Source organism: Mobula hypostoma, chromosome 1 (genome assembly GCF_963921235.1).
Source record: "Mobula hypostoma chromosome 1, sMobHyp1.1, whole genome shotgun sequence".
In the NCBI taxonomy this organism is placed as follows: domain Eukaryota; kingdom Metazoa; phylum Chordata; class Chondrichthyes; order Myliobatiformes; family Myliobatidae; genus Mobula; species Mobula hypostoma.
In genome coordinates this window covers 201,402,161-201,422,901 of record NC_086097.1, presented here as the reverse complement: position 1 = coordinate 201,422,901, position 20,741 = coordinate 201,402,161, and the positions used below count along the sequence as shown (strand labels likewise).

The following is a 20,741-nucleotide window of genomic DNA, read 5'->3' as shown; positions in this document are numbered from 1 at the left end:
CATATTCACTAGTAATTTTTCATGAAGAGGTCTAGTTATATCGTACAATACCACTTGCAGTACAGACAGTCCATTTGATCAAAAAGAGTTCATAATGTACTGTTCACCTCCTGCCTATCTTTTCTTATGGAACTTCCAGTACAAATCTCTTTCCCTGTTCCTCCATCTGGTCATATAGCTTCCCCTTAAATATGACTCTGCGATGAGACTTGTTCCATATTTTCATATTTCTCAAGGTAAAGAAATTCTTCTTGAGTTTGCTGCTTAATTTTCCCATTTGCCTATATTAAATCAATGTTTTTAGCTTTGGTCTTCTTCAGAAATAGAAGTATTTTCTTTGTCATACACAGAAAATACTAGAGGAACTCAGCAGGCCAGGCAGTATCTATGGAAAAGAGTCAACATTTGACGTATCAGGCTGAGATCCTTCATCAGGATTTTCTTTGTGCCTAAGAAAACCTTTAATCTTTTTACAGCATCTTAATTAATAGATAGATAGATATAGATAGATATACTTTATTGATTCCGAGGGAAATTGGGTTTCGTTACAGCAGCACCAACCAAGAATCGAGCATAAATATAGCAATACAAAAACCACAAACAATCAAACAATAAATTGCATACTATGCCAGATGGAAAATAAATCCAGGACCAGTCTATTGGCTCAGGGTGTCTGACCCTCCACGGGAGGAGCTGCAAGTTCGATGGCTACAGGCAGGAATGACCTCCTGTGCCGCCCAGTGTTGTATCTCGGTGGAATATGGCCGAAGTCCAACAGTAAAAAGTTCAATATCCAGTTTACAAACACGTTCCTTGATCGTAATATGACCCGGATTGCACCATCTGTTGTTAACCAGAACAGTAAGTACCCAACTCTTTTACGCTTACCGCTCTCAGTGCACTTCTGGTCAGTCCGAACGGTCTGGAAGCCGTCCATGGAAAAGTTTTGATCGGGTATGTCTTCGTGTAGCCCGGTTCCAGTGAAACACATATAACTGCACTCCCGAAATGTTCTCTGATGCCTGGCTAGCGCCGTGAATTCGTCCATTTTATTACCCACTGAACTCCTCTTCTCCATAAGTCTCTGTTGTCTCAACTCGGTCCTCTTTCCTCAACTTTGTGATCCCCTCTGCATCCTCTGTGTGTTTTCCTCCAGATTTCAGCAGGGGTGTCCGCCGGTCTGCTCGCTAAACCAGCCGGCATAAGCGCAAGCAGCTGGTCCCTGGAATAAACAATGCGACCATGCTTCTGTCCCGCTAATGAGACATGTCAGAATGTAACTATTTCCAGCGCTAAAAACCCAAATAAAACTCTCTCTACCAGCATGTTGAGAGGGTGCAGCTTCGATGTGTTACCGTGAGAAAAAAAACAAAAAATAACGAAAAAGAAAAAAGATAAGAATACTGATCGGAACGGCTGTAACAGGCTGCATGCACGACCAGCGCATGGGCACTAAATCACTGCTTCAGTGTGTCTTTTACAGAAGAAGAACCCACTCTGTCCACTATTTATTGTAATTCTTTCGTTCCTACTAACACCTGTTTTGATAAATAGGAGGTAAAAGGCAAACATACAGTATAGCTGATAGGGTTAAAGTTTGGGTCAACACATCAAGTAATGCTCATTAATTTGGAGAGTTGAGGAAAAAAAGCTTTCATTATGATCATTAGCTTTGATTGTTTTTCTCACATCAAGAGAATAATGAAGATCCATGGCAACTCCGGTCCTTTAAACGTCATAACTGTGACTGGCTCAAAACTTCATTACCATTTGTTTGTAAAGTGATTCGCCAGATCCACGATTTGGAAGAAAAGACTGAAGTTTGGTTCAGACAGGTATGATTTGGAGAAACAGATAACTGAACGTAGATTATATTTGTAATGTCATGCAACTTATTTCTTTGATAAGGTCACATCTGGGAAAGCAAATTATCAGAGGACACAGGCTGTAAAGATATATTGACAGTTAAGTGAATGTGAATGTCTTAATGTGAGGAAAAATAATAGAACAAAATATTATTTAAATTGGAAGAGACTTCAGAATGCTTTAAAGAAGAATCCCTAAAACAGAAAGATAGCAGGCATATAAAAAGTATTGAGGAGGCTAAATGGAAAATTGGCCTTTCATTTTAGATAGATCAAGTGCTGAAGCAGGGCAGTCTTGCTGCATTGAAAGATGTGTTTGGTGTGATCATCCCTTGTGCTCAGAGAAGAGTTTTGATCTTATAGGAGGAATGTACTTAATTTGGAGGCAATTCAAATAGAATCACTCGAGCTGAAGAAATTGTCTTAAAAGGAAAGGTTGAGTGATTCATCTTTACACTCTGGAGTTCAGAGGAATAAGTGGTTTTGAAGGGCTTCAATATGGTAGAAGCTAAGAGGATTTCACTTAACAGGGAAAATAGAACTGCAGGATTTCTATTCTTCTGGAGGCTTACGGGGTGATAAATAGGATATATAAAGAGGTAGCTATACCCAAGGTGCAGGACACAAAGAACTGGGAAACAGTAGGAAAGGAAAGGGGTTAAGGATCCAGTGAAGAATATGCCCCTGGCCATCACCCTCAACAAAAGGTATATCATTTTATGTACTGTTTGGGTTGGGGGGATGGTTGATCTAACAAGAGGAAAGTCACAGTGGTCAGGTCTCTGGTACTGAGTCTGCCTCTGTGACTCAGAAGGGAAGTGGGGAAAGAGGCATGCTGTGGTGATAGGGGATTCGTTAGTTAGGGAAATGGACAGGAGGCTCTGTGGGTGAGAACAAGATTCCTGGCTGGTACGTTGCCTGCTGGGTGCCAGTGCCTGAGACATCTCGGATCGAGTCCTCTGTATCCTCCAGTGTGAGGGTGAACAGCCAGAAATCATAGTCCGTGTAGGTACCAATGACATGGGTAGGATGAGTTACGAGCTTCCGCAAAGGAAGTTCAAGGAGTTAGGTGCAAAGTTAAAGGGCAGGACCTACAGGTTTGTGATCTCAGATTTGCTATCCATGGCATGTGCTAGTGAGGCCAGAACTACAAAGAAGATAACAGTTTAATTCGTGGCTATGAAGTTAGTGTAGGAGGGAGGGATGTTTGGATCATTGGGCTCTCTTCCAGGGAAGGTGGGACATGTGCAGAAGGAACGGTTTGCACCTGAACTGGAGCAAGTCTAATATCCTAGCAGGAAAGTTTGTTAATGCTGCATGGTGGAGTTTAAACTAGAGATGCAAGGGGATAGGAACCAAATTGCCAGAACAGTTACTGGAGAGTTGTGGAGGCAGATGTTGGTAAGACCTCAGACAAAGTCAGGAATCAAAAAGTTGAGCATGGTGCGACTAGTGTCTTATGTTGCGTCTATTCTAGTGAAAGAAGTATTGTAGGACAGGCGGATGAGCCCAGAGCACAGATAAACACCTAGAACTATGACGTTGTTGCCATTAGTGTGACTTAGTTGCAGGAGGCGCAGGACAGGCAGCTCATTTTTCCAGGGTTCTGTTGTTTTAGACCCAACAGAGCAGGAGGGATTAAAGGAGGAGGGTGGCATTACTGGTCAGGGAAAATGTCATGACAGTATTCTATCAGGACAGACTGGAGAACTCAACTGGAGTCTTCACTAAGGAGGACATAAATAATCTTCCGGAAATAGTAGGTGACAGAGGGTCTAGTGAGGTGGAGGAACTGAGAGAAATACATGTTAGTAGGGGATGGTATTAGGTAAATTGAAGGGATTAAAGGCAGATAAATCCCCAGGGCCAGATGGTCTGCATCCCAGAGTGCTTAAGGAAGTAGCCCAAGAAATAGTGGACGCATTAGTGATAATTTTTCAAAACTCTTTAGATTCTGGACTAGTTCCTGAGGATTGGAGGGTGGCTAATGTAGCCCCGCTTTTTAAAAAAGGAGGGAGAGAGAAACCAGGGAATTATAGACCGGTTAGCCTAACATCGGTGGTGGGGAAAATGCTAGAGTCAGTTATCAAAGACGTGATAACAGCACATTTGGAAGGCGGTGAAATCATCGGACAAAGTCAGCTTGGATTTGTGAAAGAAAAATCATGTCTGACGAATCTCATAGAGTTTTTTGAGGAGGTAACTAGTCGAGTGGATAGGGGAGAACCAGCAGATGTGGTATATTGGGATTTTCAAAAGGCTTTTGACAAGGTCCCACAAAGGAGATTAGTGTGCAAACTTAAAGCGCACAGTATTGGGGGTATGGTATTGATGTGGATAGAGAATTGGTTGGCAGACAGGAAGCAAAGAGTGGGAATAAATGGGACCTTTACAGAATGGCAGGTAGTGACGAGTGGGGTACCGCAAGGCTCAGTGCTGGGACCCCAGTTGTTTACAATGTATATTAATGACTTAAACGAGGGAATTAAATGCAGCATCTCCAAGTTTGCGGATGACACAAAGCTGGGCGGCAGTGTTAGCTATGAGGAGGATGCAGAGTGACTTGGATAGGTCAGGTGAGTGGGCAAATTCATGGCAGATGCAATTTAATGTGGATAAATGTGAGGTTATCCACTTTGGTGGCAAAAACAAGAAAACAGATTATTATCTGAATGGTGGCCGATTAGGAAAAGGGGAGGTGCAACGAGACCTGGGTGTCATTATACACCAGTCATTGAAAGTGGGCATGCAGGTACAGCAGGCGGTGAAAAAGGTGAATGGTATGCTGGTATTCATAGCAAGAGGATTCGAATACAGGAGCAGGGAGGTACTACTACAGTTGTACAAGGCCTTGATGAGACCACACCTGGAATATTGTGTGCAGTTTTGGTCCCCTAATCTGAGGAAAGACATTCTTACCATAGAGGGAGTACAAAGAAGGTTCACCAGATTGATTCCTGGGATGGCAGGACTTTCATATGATGAAAGACTGGATCGGCTAGGCTTATACTCGTTAGAATTTAGAAGATTGAGGGGGGATCTTATTGAAACGTATAAAATCCTAAGGGGATTGGATAGGCTAGATGCAGGAGGATTATTCCCGATATTGGGGAAATCCAGAATGAGGGGTCACAGTTTGAGGGTAAAGGGGAAGCCTTTTAGGATGGAGATGAGGAAAAACTTCTTCACACAGAGAGTGGTGAATCTGTGGAACTCTCTGCCACAGGAAACAGTTGAGGCCAGTTCCTTGGCTATATTTAATAGGGAGTTAGATGTGGCCCTTGTGGCTATATGGATCGGGGGGTATGGAGAGAAGGCAGGTACAGGGTTCTGAGTTGGATGATCAGCCATGATCATATTGAATGGCGGTGCAGGCTCGAAGGGCCGAATGGCCTACTCCTGCACCTATTTTCTATGTTTCTATGTTTCAACCAGTGAAGCATTATGGATGGAAGTGAGAAATAAGAAAGTTATGACCATGTTAATGGGGCTATGTTACAGACCATCCAACAGTCCTAGGGATTTAGAGGAACAACTTTGTAAAGAGATCGCAGATTGTTGCAAGAAACATAAGGTTGTTTTAGTAGGTGATTTTAACTTTACACATATTGACTGGGAATCCCATACTGTAAAAGGACTAGATGGAATGGAGTTTGTCAGATGTGTTCAGACAAGTTTCCTTCTTCAGTACATGGAAGTCCCAATAAGAGAGCATGCAGTACCAGATCTGCTATTAGGAAATGAGACAGGCAGGTAACAGAAGTTTGTGTTGGGGAACACTTTGCATCCAGTGACCACAATGCCATTAGTTTCAAAGTAAATAGGCAAAGAGATGAGTCTGGTCTGTGGGTTGAGATTCTAAATTGGAGAAAGGGCAATTTTGATGGTATCAGAAATGATTTGGCTATTGTGGATTGGGACAGATATGTTATGAGCAACAACTTTGCTAGGCACAAAATTGGTCCTCAGGAAGACCAGAATGATAATGTGTGTGGAGCCAAAACAGATGAGTGAAATTCTTCAATGCATTCTTTGCATCTGTATTTACTCAGCAGACGAATACAGAGTCTATATAAGTGAGGCAAAGTGGCATAAACTTCATGGACCCTGTAAAGATTACAGGAGGAGGTGTTTGCTACCCTGAGGTAAATCTGGGTGGATAAATCTCCAGGGCCTGACAAGGTGTTCTCTTGGACCTTACGGGAGGCAAGTGCAGAAATTGTCGGGGAAACTAGCAGAGAAACTTAAAACATCCTTAGCAATGGGAGAGATACCAGAGGATTGGAAGATAACCAATGCTGTTCCACTCTTTTAAAAAAGGCTCTAAACAGAAACCAGGAAATTATAGGCAGGTGAGTCTGACATCAGTTGTGGGGAAAGTTATTGGAAGGTATTCTAAGTGGCAAGATATCTAAGTATTTGGATCGACTTGGACTGATTAACGATAGTCTGAATGGCTTTGTGTGTGGTAGGTCATGTCTAACCAATCTTTAAGAGTCTTTCTAGTAAGTTACCAGGAAAGTAGATGAAGGTAAGGCAGAGGATGTTGTCCATATGGACTTTAGTAAGGCATTTTATAAGGTCTCACGTCGGAGGCTGGTTGAGAAGGTTCAGTCACTCAGCATTCAGGATGAGGTAGTAAATTGGATTAAACATTGGCATTGTGGCAAAAGTCAGAGAGTGGTTGTAGAGGGTTGCCTCTCTGACTGGAGGTCTCTGACTGGTGTGCTCAAGGATTGGTGCTGGATCCTTTGTTGTTTGTCATTGATTGTATATGAGTTATCTGGATGATAATGTGGTTAACTGGATCAGTAAATTTTCAGATGACACCAAGATTGGGGGTGTAGTGGACAGTGAGGAAGGCTATTGTGACTTGCAGAGGGATCTGCATCAGATGCAAAATAGCAGATGGAATTTAATGCAGGCAAGTGTGAACTTTTGCACTTCAGTAAAGCTGTGAATGGTAGGGCATTGAGGAGTGTAGTAGAACAAAGTGATCTGAGAATGAGGTTACATAATTCACTGAATGGGACATCACAGGTAGATAGGATCATAAAGAAACCTTTTGGTACGTTGGCCTTCATAAATCAAAGTACTGAGTACAGGAGATGGGATGTTATGTTGAAGTTGTATAAGACAATACTCCCTAATTTGGAGTATTGTGTGCAGTTTTGGTCACCTACCTACAGGAAAGATGTAAACAAGGTTAAAAGAGTACAGAAAAAATTTACAAGGATATTGCCAGGTCTGGAGGACCTGAATTGTAAGGAAAGATTGACCAGGTAGGACTGTATTCTTTACAACTTACAAGATTGGGAGGAGATTTGATACCACTATACAAAATTATGCGGGGTATAGATGGGGTAAATGCAAGAATGCTTTTTCCACTGTGGTTGGGTGGCACTACAACCAGAGGTCATGGCTTAAGGATGAAAGGAGAGAAAGGGAGAAGGATGGAATGAGGCATTGATCATGTGGATAGTCAGAGGCTTTTCCCCCAGGGCTGAAGTTGTTGCCACAAGAGGACACAGGTTTAAGGTGCTGGGGAGTAGGTAGAGAGGAGATGTCAGGGGTACGTTTTTAACTCAGAGAGTGGTGAGTGCATGGAATGGGCTGCCGGCAATGGTGGTGGAGGCAGATACGATAGGGTCTTTTAAGAGACTTTTGGATAGGTACATGGAGGTTAGAAAAATAGAGAGCTATGGGGAAATCTAGTAATTTCTAAGGTAGGGACATGTTTGGCACAACTTTGTGGGCTGAAAGGCCTATATTGTGCTGTAGGTTTTCTGTGTTTCTATGTTTAAGGGGATCATGAGGGGAAACTGGGAAAATTCAGCTCTCCAAAAAGTTGTTTTCATGCAAGAGCAGCAACAGCCCAGTACACTGCTTCGACAGGTGAGCTAACCCAGGTGAGAGTTGGTGGGCCTCATAAACCAGTGAAATAGGGACATGCCTGTCCTAGCATGTGAAGTCAGCTCCAGCGTACTGGGCAGATTCGAAGTACATTTATTATCAAAGTATGTTATTTATCCTCCCACAGACAATCATGAAACAAAGAAGGACGATGGAACCAACTCATTCAAAGAAAAACATCAAACCTCCCTCACCCCCCACGCTCAAAAGTATCATGCAAAAGGCAACCAAAAAAATTAGCAGAAATACAGAATATAAAACACAAAATCAGAAGGGATATTTCAGTACAGTTCAGCTCAGATCTGCAGGCCACCCCAATTCAAAAATCACCCAAAAGTAATAACTAAAAAGAACAACCAGAACTAGAACGGGAAACTATAACACATTAATAGATCAATAGTGAGATTCAATGGCCAAGAAGGTGGTTCTGCAGCGTTTCATGGAGAACAAAAGGCACGATAAGGCAGAGTATCTACTGCAATCAAGGAATTCTTCAGTTTGTGATGACCACTCATACCACTGGAACCCAACTTCCGTGGCCGAAAGAGTGGAACTGTCCCATTGCAATGGCTTTTCCACTTTAAAATTTCTCCTGCACAGGTTTCCTGTCCTTGTCAGAAATGATGGACAACCAACACTCTGCTGTGTTCTTTTGATCGACTGTAAATGAATAAAATTGGTGCAGACACTTAGTGCAGATAATGTACTGCCTTCATACAATGCTTTCGATAATTGCATCCTCCAAATCTTAATTTTCATTGAATCATTCAAGATGATTGATACAATCACCCTCAAATTCTTCATGGTACCTAATTTGTTGAAGTAGTGAAATCGTTTTATTTTCACTCCTGGCCATTTCTGGTATTTCCAAGCCTGAATGCTTGAAACCGCAGTGAGCAAAACAATTTTTAAGTTGTGTAGTGTTTAATGGCCACACAAGTTCATGTGACTGATGCTAGTTAGAATCCGGCAACAGTCTCCTGTCCTAATTAAGCAGTAAAGTGTCCCAAATTAATGAAGAGAATCACGCGAATTTTCTCAAATAGTTTTTGTTCTTTAAGCATTGTCCCAAATAAATGGCTGTCCCAATTAACCAATGGATCAATTAAATGGAATGCACTGTATTCTCTTTATTGGATATGTGATTTTAATTTTGCAATTTCTGATAGTTTACAGAATCTCTACAGTCAGAATCCCAAGGAAAAAGTCAATCTTCTGAAAAGTTGAGTGGGATTTCACAAAGGTGAGGTTTGATTACATTTTATTAGTTAAGAACCAAAGTGTTTTTCCTTTGAGATCCCTCACACAATACTGATTTATCACAATTCCACCTAATTTCAAGTTGGAATTTCTATTTTTATTTTCTGAATCTCATAATTTGCTAAATAAGCAATGTATATTAAAAATTATATTAAAATAAAGTTCAAAATAAATATTCGTGCTTTGGTAACTATGAGCATAATGCATGTATTTGGGCAGAAATGTGACGTCGCCTGTTTGCAGACGCCCAGAGGGAGGCACTAGAGTCGGGTGTTCTGCCGGAGTGTCGGAGGCGGTGTGGAGCAGCATCCAAACTGGAGTCAGTGCTGCCTCCAGTGTTCAGATGGCAGAAGACAAGCTATATTGTATTCAACTGCAGACTGCTGCCACATTCGTGGACTCAGGGACTTGGAATATCTTTGTGTGACTGTATTTTACTGCTATCTTATATGTGCTACATGAGCTTTGAGCTGTGTCTGACTGTTGTGCTCTTTTGCCTCGGAGTAATGCTGCTTTGTTTAGCTGTTTTCATGGGTGTTCATGTATGGTTGAATGACAGTTGAATTTGCCTTAGAGGTTGAACTTGTCCCAGTTCTGATGCTAGGTTTCTGGTCAGAAAGTAATGTGTTATTTAAGTTAAGACTATTCCTTAGAATGTAGAAGATTGAGAGGAGATTTAATACAGATTCACAAAATTATGAGGGGTATGGAGAGGATAAATGCAAGTCGGCTTTTTTCCACTGAAGTTGGGTGGGACTACAACTAGCGGTCATTGGTTAAAGGTGAAAGAGAACATGAGGGGAAACTTCTTCATTCAGAGGTCGTGAGAGTGTGGAGTGTGCTGCCAACACAAGTCATGCATGCAAATTTGATTTCAACGTCTAACAAAAATTTGGATACGTACATAGATAGTGGGGGTATGGAGGGCTATGGTCCCAGAACAGGTTGATGGGAGTAGGCAGTTTAAGTACTTTCTAAATAGACTATGTAGGCCGAAGGGCATGTTTCTGTATTGTACTTCTCTAAGGAGATGGGGGAAAGGACAAGCTAGCAGGAGATAGATGAAGCCAGATGGGTGGGGAAGGGGGGATGTGAAGTAAGGAACTGGGAGATGATACATGGAAAAGGTAAAGGGCTGAGGAAAAAGGAATCTGATAGGAGAGGAGAGTGGATCAGGGGAGAAATAGAAGGAGGAGAGGCACCAAGGGGAGGCAGGAAAGGATAAGAGGTAAGAGGCCAGAGTGGGGAAATGAAGGTGAGGGAATGGGAAAAAGAGAAAAAGTTACCAGAATTTGGAGAAATTGTTGTCGTGCCATCAAGTTGGAGGCTACCTGGACAGAATATGAAGTGTTGTTCCTCCATCCTGTGAGTGGCCTCCTTGGGGTAGAAGAGGAGGCCATGAACCGATATATCAGAACAAAAATTAGAATAGGGATTAAAAAGATTGGTCACTGGGAAATTGCACTTTTTGTGGATGGAGCTGAGATGCTTAACAAAGTAGTCCCTCAGTCTATGACAGGTCTCACCAACGTAGAGGAAGCTGCACAGATTCACATGTGAAATGTTGACTCACCCGGAAAGATTGTTTGGGACCCTGAATGGAGGTGAGGGAGGAGTGAATGGGTAGGTGTAATACATCAGTTGCTTGCAGGGAGAAGTACCAGGAGGGAGATTAGAGGTGAGAGACGAATGAAAATGGGAATCATGGAGGGGGTGATCAGAAAAGATATCTGTTGACATGATTTGTCTCCAGTGATGGAGACAGCGATCAGAAAATATGTTTCTTATTTAACTTCTATTTAACAAATCTAATCTACATACATGTAACCATAGAACCATAGAAACTACAGCACATAAACATGCCCTTTGGCCCTTCTTGGCTGTGCCGAACCATTTTCTGCCTAGTCCCACTGACCTGCACACGGACTATATCCCTCCAAACACCTCCCATCCATGTATCTGTCCAATTTATTCTTAAATGTTAAAAAAGAACCCGCATTTACCACCTCGTCTGGCAGCTCATTCCATACTCCCACCACTCTCTGTGTGAAGAAGCCCCCCCCCAATGTTCCCTTTAAACTTTTCCCCCCTCACCCTTAACCCATGTCTTCTGGTTTTTTTTCTCCTCTTGCCTCAGTGGAAAAAGCCTGCTTGCATTCACTCTATCTATACCCATCATAACTTTATATACCTCTATCAAAGCTCCCCTCATTCTTCTACGCTCGAGGGAATAAAGTCCTAACCTATTCAACCTTTCTCTGTAACTGAGTTTCTCAAGTCCCGGCAACATCCTTGTAAACCTTCTCTGCACTCTTTCAACCTTATTTATATCCTTCCTGTAATTTGGTAATTTCAATGTGTCACCAATTTTATTGTAATTTTTTTTCCCGTAGAAATGAATTCAACCAAACAATTTTTTCCAGTGATTTGACATCTACTAATCTGTGTATTAGCAGTATTGGATTTAATGAAACAGGTATGACTTTATTTAAAAAGAATTCAAATAGAATGAGTCCAGTTTATATTTGAGGGAAAAATGTTAAAACTAATCTTGAAATAGTGACCTTCTATTTGAATTGATACTGCAACTATGCTTATTTATATTTTGAAAAGAATAAAAAGATGAATATATTTGCTGCCAACCTCATACTACGTAGCTGAATAGAATAATTTCTCATATTTTTCTCAGAACCATCAAAACATTTAACACTCAATTTGGAAAGGCTGCTGACTGATCAGCCTTAAAAATCAATCTGTCAGATAGATGTTTTATTTTTGCGATGGAAGGATATGCATGTTAACCACATGTTATAAGACCATTTGGTTCATCGAGTCTGCTCTGCCATTTCATCATGGTTGATCCAATTTTCCTCTCAACTCCAATCTCCTGCCTTCTCCCCGTATCCTTTCATGCCTTGACCAATTAAGAATCTATCAAACTTCGCCTTAAATATATGTAAAGATTTGGGATCCACTGCTGCCTGTGGCAAAGAATTCCACAGATTCACCATTTTCTGATGAAAGAAATTCCTCATTTCCATTCTAAAATGACACCCCTCCATTATGAGGCTATGTCCTCTGGTCTTGGACTCTCCTGCCATAGGAAACATCCTCTCCACATCCACTCTACAAAGGCCTTTCACCATTCGATAGGTTTCAATGAGCTCACCCCTCATTCTTCTGAATTGTTTGGAATACAGGCCCAATCCATCAAACACTCTTCATATGACAAGCCATTTAATCCTGGAATCATTTTCGTGAATCTCCTTTGAACCCTTTCCAGTTTCTAAGACAAGGGACCCAAACCTGCTCACAATGCTCCAAGTGTGGCCTTATCAGTGCTTTATAAAGTTTCAATATTACATCCTTGCTTTTATATTGCAGTCCTCTTGAATTGAATGCTAACATCACATTTGCTTTCCTCAACAGACTCAACCACCAAATTTACCTTTGGGGAATTCTGCACAAGTACTCACAAGTCCATTTGCACTTCAGTTTTTTGTATTTCCTCTTCACCTAGAAAATCATCGACTCCTTCATTTCTTACACCAAAGTGCATGACCATACAGTTTCCGACACTGTATTCCATCTGCCATTTCTTTGCCCATTCTCCTAATCTTTCCTTCTGTAGCCTCTCTGCTTCCTCAAAACTACGTGCCCCCCCCAACTAGCTTCATATCATCCGCAAACTTTGCAACAAAGGCATCAATTCCATCATCAAAAGATTGACGTATAACATAAGAAGAATTGGTCCCAGCACAGACCCCCTGTGGCACACCACTAGTCGCTGGCAGCCAGCCAGAAATGGCTACCTTTATTTCCACTCATTGTATCCTGCCAATCAGCCATCGCTTTGTCCATGCTGGAATCTTTCCCGTAATACCATGGGATTGTAGCTTGTCAAACAGCCTCATGTGTGGCACCTTGTCAAAGGCCTTCTGAAAATCTAAGTACACAACATCAATCGATTCTCCATTGTCTGTTGTCCTTGTTATTTCTTCAAAGAATTCCAAAAGATTTGAAAGGCAAGATTCCATTCAGGAAACCATGCAGACTACAACCTTTTTGTCACGTGCCTCCAAGTACGCTGAAACCTCATTCTTTAATAATTGACTCCAACATCTTCCCATCCCTTGAGGTCAGACTAACTGACTAATAGCTTCCTTTCTTTTGCCTCTCTCCCTTCTTGAAGAGTAGAGTGACATTTGCAATTTTCCGTACTTCTGGAACCATTCCAGAATGTAGTGAAGCTAAGGCCTCCCTAATAAAATCTGAATTACTTCACAACATCCAATCTAAGTTGACCTGTCCCCAAGTAGGCTCAAGCACAAGCTGCTCTCTAAAGCCATCTCATGGACATTCAACAAATTCCCTCTCTTGTGATCTGACACCAACCTTATTTTCCCAATCCCCTTGCATATTGAAGTCCCCCATTATAATTGTGACCTTACCCTTATTACATGCCCTTTCCAGCTCCCTTTGCAATCTCAACCCCATATCTTGGCTACTATTTGGAGGCCTATATATGATTCCCATAATGGTTATTTTTACCCTTGCAGTTTCTTAACTCAACCCACAAAATTTTAACATTCTCTGACCCTATGTCATCTTTTACCAACAGAGCCACACCACTACCTACGCCTTCCTGTCTGTCCTTTCAGAACAAAATATATCCTTTGATATTAATCTCCCAATTATGACCTACTTTCAGCTACGACTCAGTGATGCCCACGTCATACCAACCAATCTCTAATTGCACCTTACTCCAAATACGATATGTATTTAAATACAGAACGTTTAGTCCTGCATTCTTCACGGTTTTGAATTTTGCCTCTGTAGTACAATTTAACTCTTTGCACTGTCTGCATTTGTACCCAATCATTGGCTTGTCTTTCCTTATATTCTCATTACACCCGTCATCTACTAGTAAACCTGTTGGCTCATTCTTAGCTCTGTTATACTGGTTGCCATCCCACTGCTATATTAAATTAACCACTCCCAAAAGCATTAGCAATCCTGCTTGCAGGGATATTGGTCCCACTCAGATTCAAGTGCAGGCCATCTGCCCCAGAAGAGGACCCAATGATCCAGAAATATGAATCCCTGCCCCCAGCTCCAATTCTTTAGCTACACATTTATTTGCCACCTTATTCTATTCCTATCTTCACCGTTGCATGGCACAGACAGCTATCCCGAGATTATTACCATTGAGGTCCTGCTTCTAAACTTCTTTCCTAACTCCCTGTATTCTGTGATCAGGTCCTTCTCCCTTTTTCTACCTATGTCATTGGTACCAACAGGTAGTATGACTTCTGGTTGCCGACCTTCCCTTTTCAAGATATTGTAGATGCATTCAGAAACATCGCGGACTCTGGTACCTGGGAGACAAGCTATCGTCTGTGTTTCTTTCTCGCGTCCATAGAATCGCCTACCTGTCCCCCTAACTATAGAGTCTCCTTTTACTGCTGCCATCCTCTTCAGTTCCCTACCCTTTTAAGCTACAGGGCCAGACTCAGGGCTAGAAGTACATCTGCTGTTGCTTCCCCTGGTAGGTCATCCCCTGCCAACAGTAGTCAAAATGGAGGATTTATTGTGAGGGGAACAGCCATACAGGTGCTCTCCACTATCTGACATTTTCCTTTCCCTTTCTTGACAGTCACCCATTTATCGTGTGTTGCACCTATTTATCTGTCTCCTGTATCCTTGGGGTGACTACCTGCCTGTTGCACCTCCTCACTTTCCCTAACAAACCAAAGGTCATTGAGCTACAGCTCCAGTTTCCTAACATAGTCTCCAAGGAGCTGCATCTCAGTGCACCTGGTGCAGATATGGCCATTGGGGAGGCTGGGTGGCTCCTGGAAGTCCCACATCTGACACCCAGAATACAACACTGGCCCTGCAGACATACCCCCTATTCTTTCAAGAGCTAAATAAGAAAATAAATAAATAACCTTACCTGCTTACCTCACCTCCATCTGTCCTTGCCGAAGCCTGTTGAGCCAAAGCCTTACTATTCTGACACAGACCACTCCTTCTACTGCATCAGTGTCACTGTCCAATCAAGGGCTCATGCTGAAAGTTGGCTGCTTTTTGTTGCTCTGCTCCAGACCTATGCTGGAACTCTTCTACTGCATCTGTGCTGTTGTCCAATCAAAGATCAGAGTTATATTTTGGCCCTAGACCATTTAGTGCTTTATAAACCAGTAGTAATATTTTAAAGTCAATACTCTGGTGGACAGGAAGCCAGTGTAGTGATCTGAGAACTGGAGTGATATGTTCTATTTTTTTGGTCTTAGTGAAGACTTTAGCAGCAGAGTTCTGAATGAGCTGCAGCTGACTGAGGGATTATTTTACAAAAACCTGTGAAAACACCATTACAGTGGTCAAGCCTACTAAAAATAAATGCATGGATGAGTTTTCCTAGATATTGCTGTTTAAACCCCTTTAACTCTTGCTATATTTTAAAGATGGTAGTAGGCTGGCATAATAAGAACAGAAGAACATAAGACCATAAGAAATAAGAGCAGGAGTACACCATCTGGCCCATCGAGCCTGTCCCGGCATTCAATAAGATCCTGGCTGATCTGTCCATAAACTCATCTCCATCTACCTGTCTTTTCCCCATAACCCTTAATTCCCTTGCTATGTAAAAACTATCTAACTGTATCTTAAATATATTTGGTGAGGAAGCCTTAACTACTTTCCTGGGCAGAGAATTTCACAGATTCACCACTCTCTGGGAAAAACAGTTTCTCCTCATCTCCATCCTAAATCTTCTCCCCTGAATCTTGAGGCACTGTCCCCTAGTTCGAGTCTCACCTACCAATGGAAACTACTTTTCTACTTCTATCTTATCTACCCCTTTCAAAATTTTGTATATTTCTATAAGATCCCCTCTCATTCTTCTAAATTCCAGAGAGTATAGTCCCAGGCAACTCAATCTCTCCTCGTAGGTTAACCACTTCATCTCTGGAATCAACCTGGTGAACCTCCTCTGCATTGCCTCCAAAGCCAGTATATCTTTCCTCAAGTATGGAGACCAGAATTGCACACAGTACTCCAGTTGCGGCCTCACCAGTACCCTGTATAGTTGCAGTATTAATCACCTGTTAAACATAGAACATAGAAATTTACATCACATACAGGCCCTTCGGCCCACGATATTGTGCCGACCATGTAACCTACTCTAGAAACTGCTTAGGATTTCCTTTATTTTTATTTTTCTAAGCTCCACATACCTATCTAAGAGGCTTTTAAAAGACCCTATTGTATTTGCTTCCACCACTGCCGCTGGCAGTGCATTCCATGCACCCACCAATCTGTGTGAAAAACTTAACCGCTGACATCCCTCGGTACCTATTTCCGAGCACCTTACAACTAGGCCCCTCATGTTAGCCATTTCAGCCCAGGGGAGAAAGCCTTTGACTATCCACACAATCAATGCCTCTCTGTCAAGTCACCTCTTATCCTCGTCGCTCCAAGGAGAAAAGGCCAAGTTCACTCAACCCATTCTCATAAGGTATTCCTTCCAATCCAGGTAACATCATTGTAAATCTCCTCTGCACTCTCCCTATAGTATCCACATCCTTACATTCTTGCCCCTTTCTCAACTAAATTTCAGTGATGGCTTCAACATCCTCGTTCCATGTACTGATCCATGCTCTCATTCCCTCAGCCTCGCATATAATACTTCGAGTATTAAAATATGCACACTTCAAACTATCCGACCCATCGTATCTGTTATTTCAATTTGCCTTTGAGTACTATCCCTGACATCTACCTTCAGGTCCGATCCTTCCCTTATAGGCCTGGGTCCCTGGTTCCCAGTCCCCTGCAAAACTAGTTTAAACTCTCCTGAGTAGCAATAGCGACCCTCCAATTCAGGTGCAACCTGTCCATCTTGTACAGGTCACCACTTCCCCAGAAAAAGTTCCAATGAACCAAGAACTTGAAACCCTGTCCCCTGTACTGACATCTCAGCCATTCATTTATATGTGCTATCACCCCATTTCTACCTGCGCTAGTCCGTGGCACGGAGTAATCCTGAGATTACAATCTTGGAGGTCCTCCTCTTCAGCCTTTTTCCTAACTCTATATACTCACTGAATAGGACCTCTTTCCCTTTTCTGCCTGTGTCATTAGTGCAATATTCACCATGACCTCTGGTTGCTCCCCCTCTCCTTTGAGAATATCCTGCAGCTGCATCATGGACATTAGCACTCGGAAAGCAACACACCATCTTGGTGTCTCTTTTGCTTTTAATAGCAACATAGAAAACCTACAGCACAATATAGGCCCTTCGGCCCACAATGCTGTGCTGAACATGTACTTGCTTCAGAAATTACCTAGGGTTATCCATAGCCCTGTATTTTTCTAAGCTCCATGTACCTATCTAAGAGGCTTTTAAAAGACCCTATTGTATCTACCTCCACCACTGTCACTAACAGTCCATTCCACGCATTCACCACTCTTTGCGTAAAAAAACAAACAAACAATTACCACTGACATCTCCTCTGTACCAACTTCCAAGCACCTTAAAACTGTGCCCTCTCATGTTAGTCATTTCAACCCTGGGAAAAAGCCTCTGATCAATGCCTCTCATTATCTTATACACCTCTATCAGGTCACCTGTCATCCCCCATTGCTCCAAGGAGAAAAGGCTGAGTTCACTCAACCCATTCTCATAAGACATGCTCCCCAATCTAGGCAACATACTTGTCAATCTCCTCTGCACCCTTTCTATAGTTTCCACATACTTGCCGTAGTGAGGTGACCTGAACTCAGCACAGTACTCCAAGTGGTGTCTGACCAGGGTCCTATGTAGCTGTAGCATTACCTCTCAGCTCTTGAACTTAATCCCACAGTTGATGAAGGCCAACGCACCGTATGCCTTCTTAACCACACAATCAACCTGCACAGCAGCTTTGAGTGTCCTATGGTCTTGGACCCCAAGATACCTATGATCCTCCACATTGCCAAGAGTTTTACCATTAATACTATATTCTGCCATCATATTTGACCTACCAAAATGAACCACCTCACACTTATCTGGGTTGAACTCCATCTGCCACTTCTCAGCTCAGTTTTACATCCTATCAATGTCCCGCTGTAACCTCTGACAGCCCTCCATACTATCCACAACACCCCCAACCTTTGTGTCATCAGCAAATTTACTAACCCATCTGTCAACTTCCTCATCCAGGTCATTTATAAAAATCACAACGAGAAGGTGTCCCAGAACAGATCCCTGAGGCACACCATTGGTCACTGACCTCCATGCAGAATATGACCTGTCTACAATTACCCTTTGCCTTCTGTGAGTAAGCCAATTCTGGATCTACAAAGCAATGTCCCCTTGGATCCCATGCCTCCTTACTTTCTCAATAAGACTTGCATGACGTAGCTTATCAAATGCCTTGCTGAAATCCATATACACTACATCTACTGCTGTACCTTCATCAATGTGTTTAGTCACATCATCAAAAAATTCAATCAGGCTTGTCAGGCACGACCTGTTTTTGACAAAGCCACGCTGACTATTCCTAATCGTATTATGCCCCTCCAAATGTTCATAATTTCTGCCTTTCAGGATCTTCTCCATCAACTTACCAACCACTGAAGTAAGATTCACTGGTCTATAATTTCCTGGGCTATCTACTCCCTTTCTTGAATAACGGAACAATATCTGCCACCCCCAATCCCCCAGAACCTCTCTCATTGAAGATGCAAAGATCATTGCCAGAGGCTCAGCAATCTCCTCCTTCACCTCCCACGGTAGCGTAGGGTATATCTTGTCCGGTCCTGGTGACTTATTCAACTTGATGCTTTCCAAGAGCTCTAGCACTTCCTCTTTCTTAATGTCTATATGCTCAAGCTTTTCAGTCTGCTTTAAGTCATCCCTAAAATTGCCAAGGTCCTTTTCCGAAGTGAATACTGAAGCAACGTGTTCATTAAGTACCTCCACTACCTCCTCTGGTGACATACACACTTTTCCACTGTCACACTTGATTGGTCCTATTACCTCGCTTCTATCAGAATAAAACAGAATGAATTAATGCTGTCAGGAGTCTGTTGTTATACCTTTATTTTTTTTCCCTTAGTCATGGTACAAGAATTGAAGTTAATGCATTTATATACTTCCTACTGGTTAAGTCCATGTCTGATTTATAGAATAAATTGTAAAGTACTGCGTCAGTCCGTGCTGCTTCTTGGTAAGTACTCTCTAGGGAGTAACTGCTAGCTTCAGCGTGTATTATAGTAAATTTAGATTTCCAAATTGTTCATTGTAGCAGGAAAATACAGAATACGTTTGGAGTTAGGTGATGGCACCACTGACCACTATTCCATTTTTGGATTCTTCACACTGTCTTTTGGCAGTTCCAGATCATCCTGAGCTGAAAAGCTGGTTGCATTTCACATCCGGCCCTGCTGCCTGGCAAATGTTTTGCAGTCCCATTCATGTGAATTGGAATTGTCTTTCTTAATTGAAAAGATAACTAAAGCTCAGTAGTTTTATTTTTCCCTTAGATTAATATTTATTTTGATATGAGTTAAGTAGCTTTAACTTTTAATATTTGTTTAGATTTGTACATATACATATTATTTTTATGTATGTTTACTGTTGCTATCATTTTGCCAAACACTGAACAGTGAAAAAGGTTTTCTGATATCACCTATTGGCAAAAGACCATCCGTGTGATCCAGGGCTGGAGTCTTAGGCTCTGAAAAAAAATATGGCTATTTAATCTATTAATACCACTTTTTATGTGGAAAATTATGGTAACGGTCACCGCAAACAATGAAGAGTCGAGTGCAGGTGAGGCTGATATTAGGGTCAAGGCGTGCGGGTGCGAAATAGGGTTGAAGCGGGGTCGAGGAATACTTGAGGGGAAGTCGGAGTTAAAGATGGAGTTGGAGTGCGCGGAGTGGAGAAAAGTTGAAGGAGAGTTGTTTTGGAGCCCAACAAGCTGTACTGGAAGTGAGGTTGCATCAATCTATGCACTGGGTTGATTAGAACTGGCCCAGAGCGTATTGCCGTGGTGGGGCCTGGGATTGAGTGTGGGGTTGAGCTGGTGCATGAACAGTTTAAAGGCCAGGCCAGATGGACTGAAAATGCAATGTGTCGGGACCAGAGGTGAGAGTTGAGCTGGTTCTGTTCCACGACGTTTTACTCTGCTTTCCTTGGTGCTCAGGCTGATGCTGTGAGCCTGATCTGGCTGCTTCGGGCTTTGGGTTTATGGACTCAATTTGGTTCTGAATGCTGTTGCTTGCTTTATTGTTTGCATGATTTTGCTTTTTCCCTCTCTCTGCGCATTGGGTATTGGTCTTTTTTTAAATTGGCTTCTTTCAGGTTTCTTATTTTGTGGCTGCCTGTAAGCAGGCAAATCGCAAGGTTGTATAATTTATACATACTTTGATATTAAATGTACTTTGTACTTTGAACTTTGAGGATCAGCAGCTTGACACACTCATCACTTGTGGGCAGCTCTATCCTGTGGAACAGCTGCTATGGTGATACTTTCAGGGTATATAGAGAAGCATGGCTGTGGGCATCATTTGGGAGGTGAACACACAATTTGATAAGGACTAGCACAGGTTGGCATTCCCTATCCAACTGATGTAGCGGCCTGAATTTTGTGGATTTATAATGTTGGTTTATGTATGTTGGCCAAATTAAGGAGTTGATTGGAAACATTAATTGTA

General features: G+C 42.2%; 1 protein-coding gene across 1 annotated transcript in view; it reads left to right on the top strand.

The window, feature by feature from the left end:
* Positions 1 to 20,741, top strand: part of LOC134342938 (coiled-coil domain-containing protein 178) — a 361,847-nt gene that overhangs the window by 9,369 nt on the left and 331,737 nt on the right. The window contains exons 3-5 of the mRNA XM_063041651.1: positions 1,696 to 1,835; positions 8,948 to 9,021; positions 11,432 to 11,514. Coding sequence (XP_062897721.1) covers positions 1,696 to 1,835; positions 8,948 to 9,021; positions 11,432 to 11,514 — 297 coding nt within the window. The remainder of the gene's footprint in view (positions 1 to 1,695; positions 1,836 to 8,947; positions 9,022 to 11,431; positions 11,515 to 20,741) is intronic.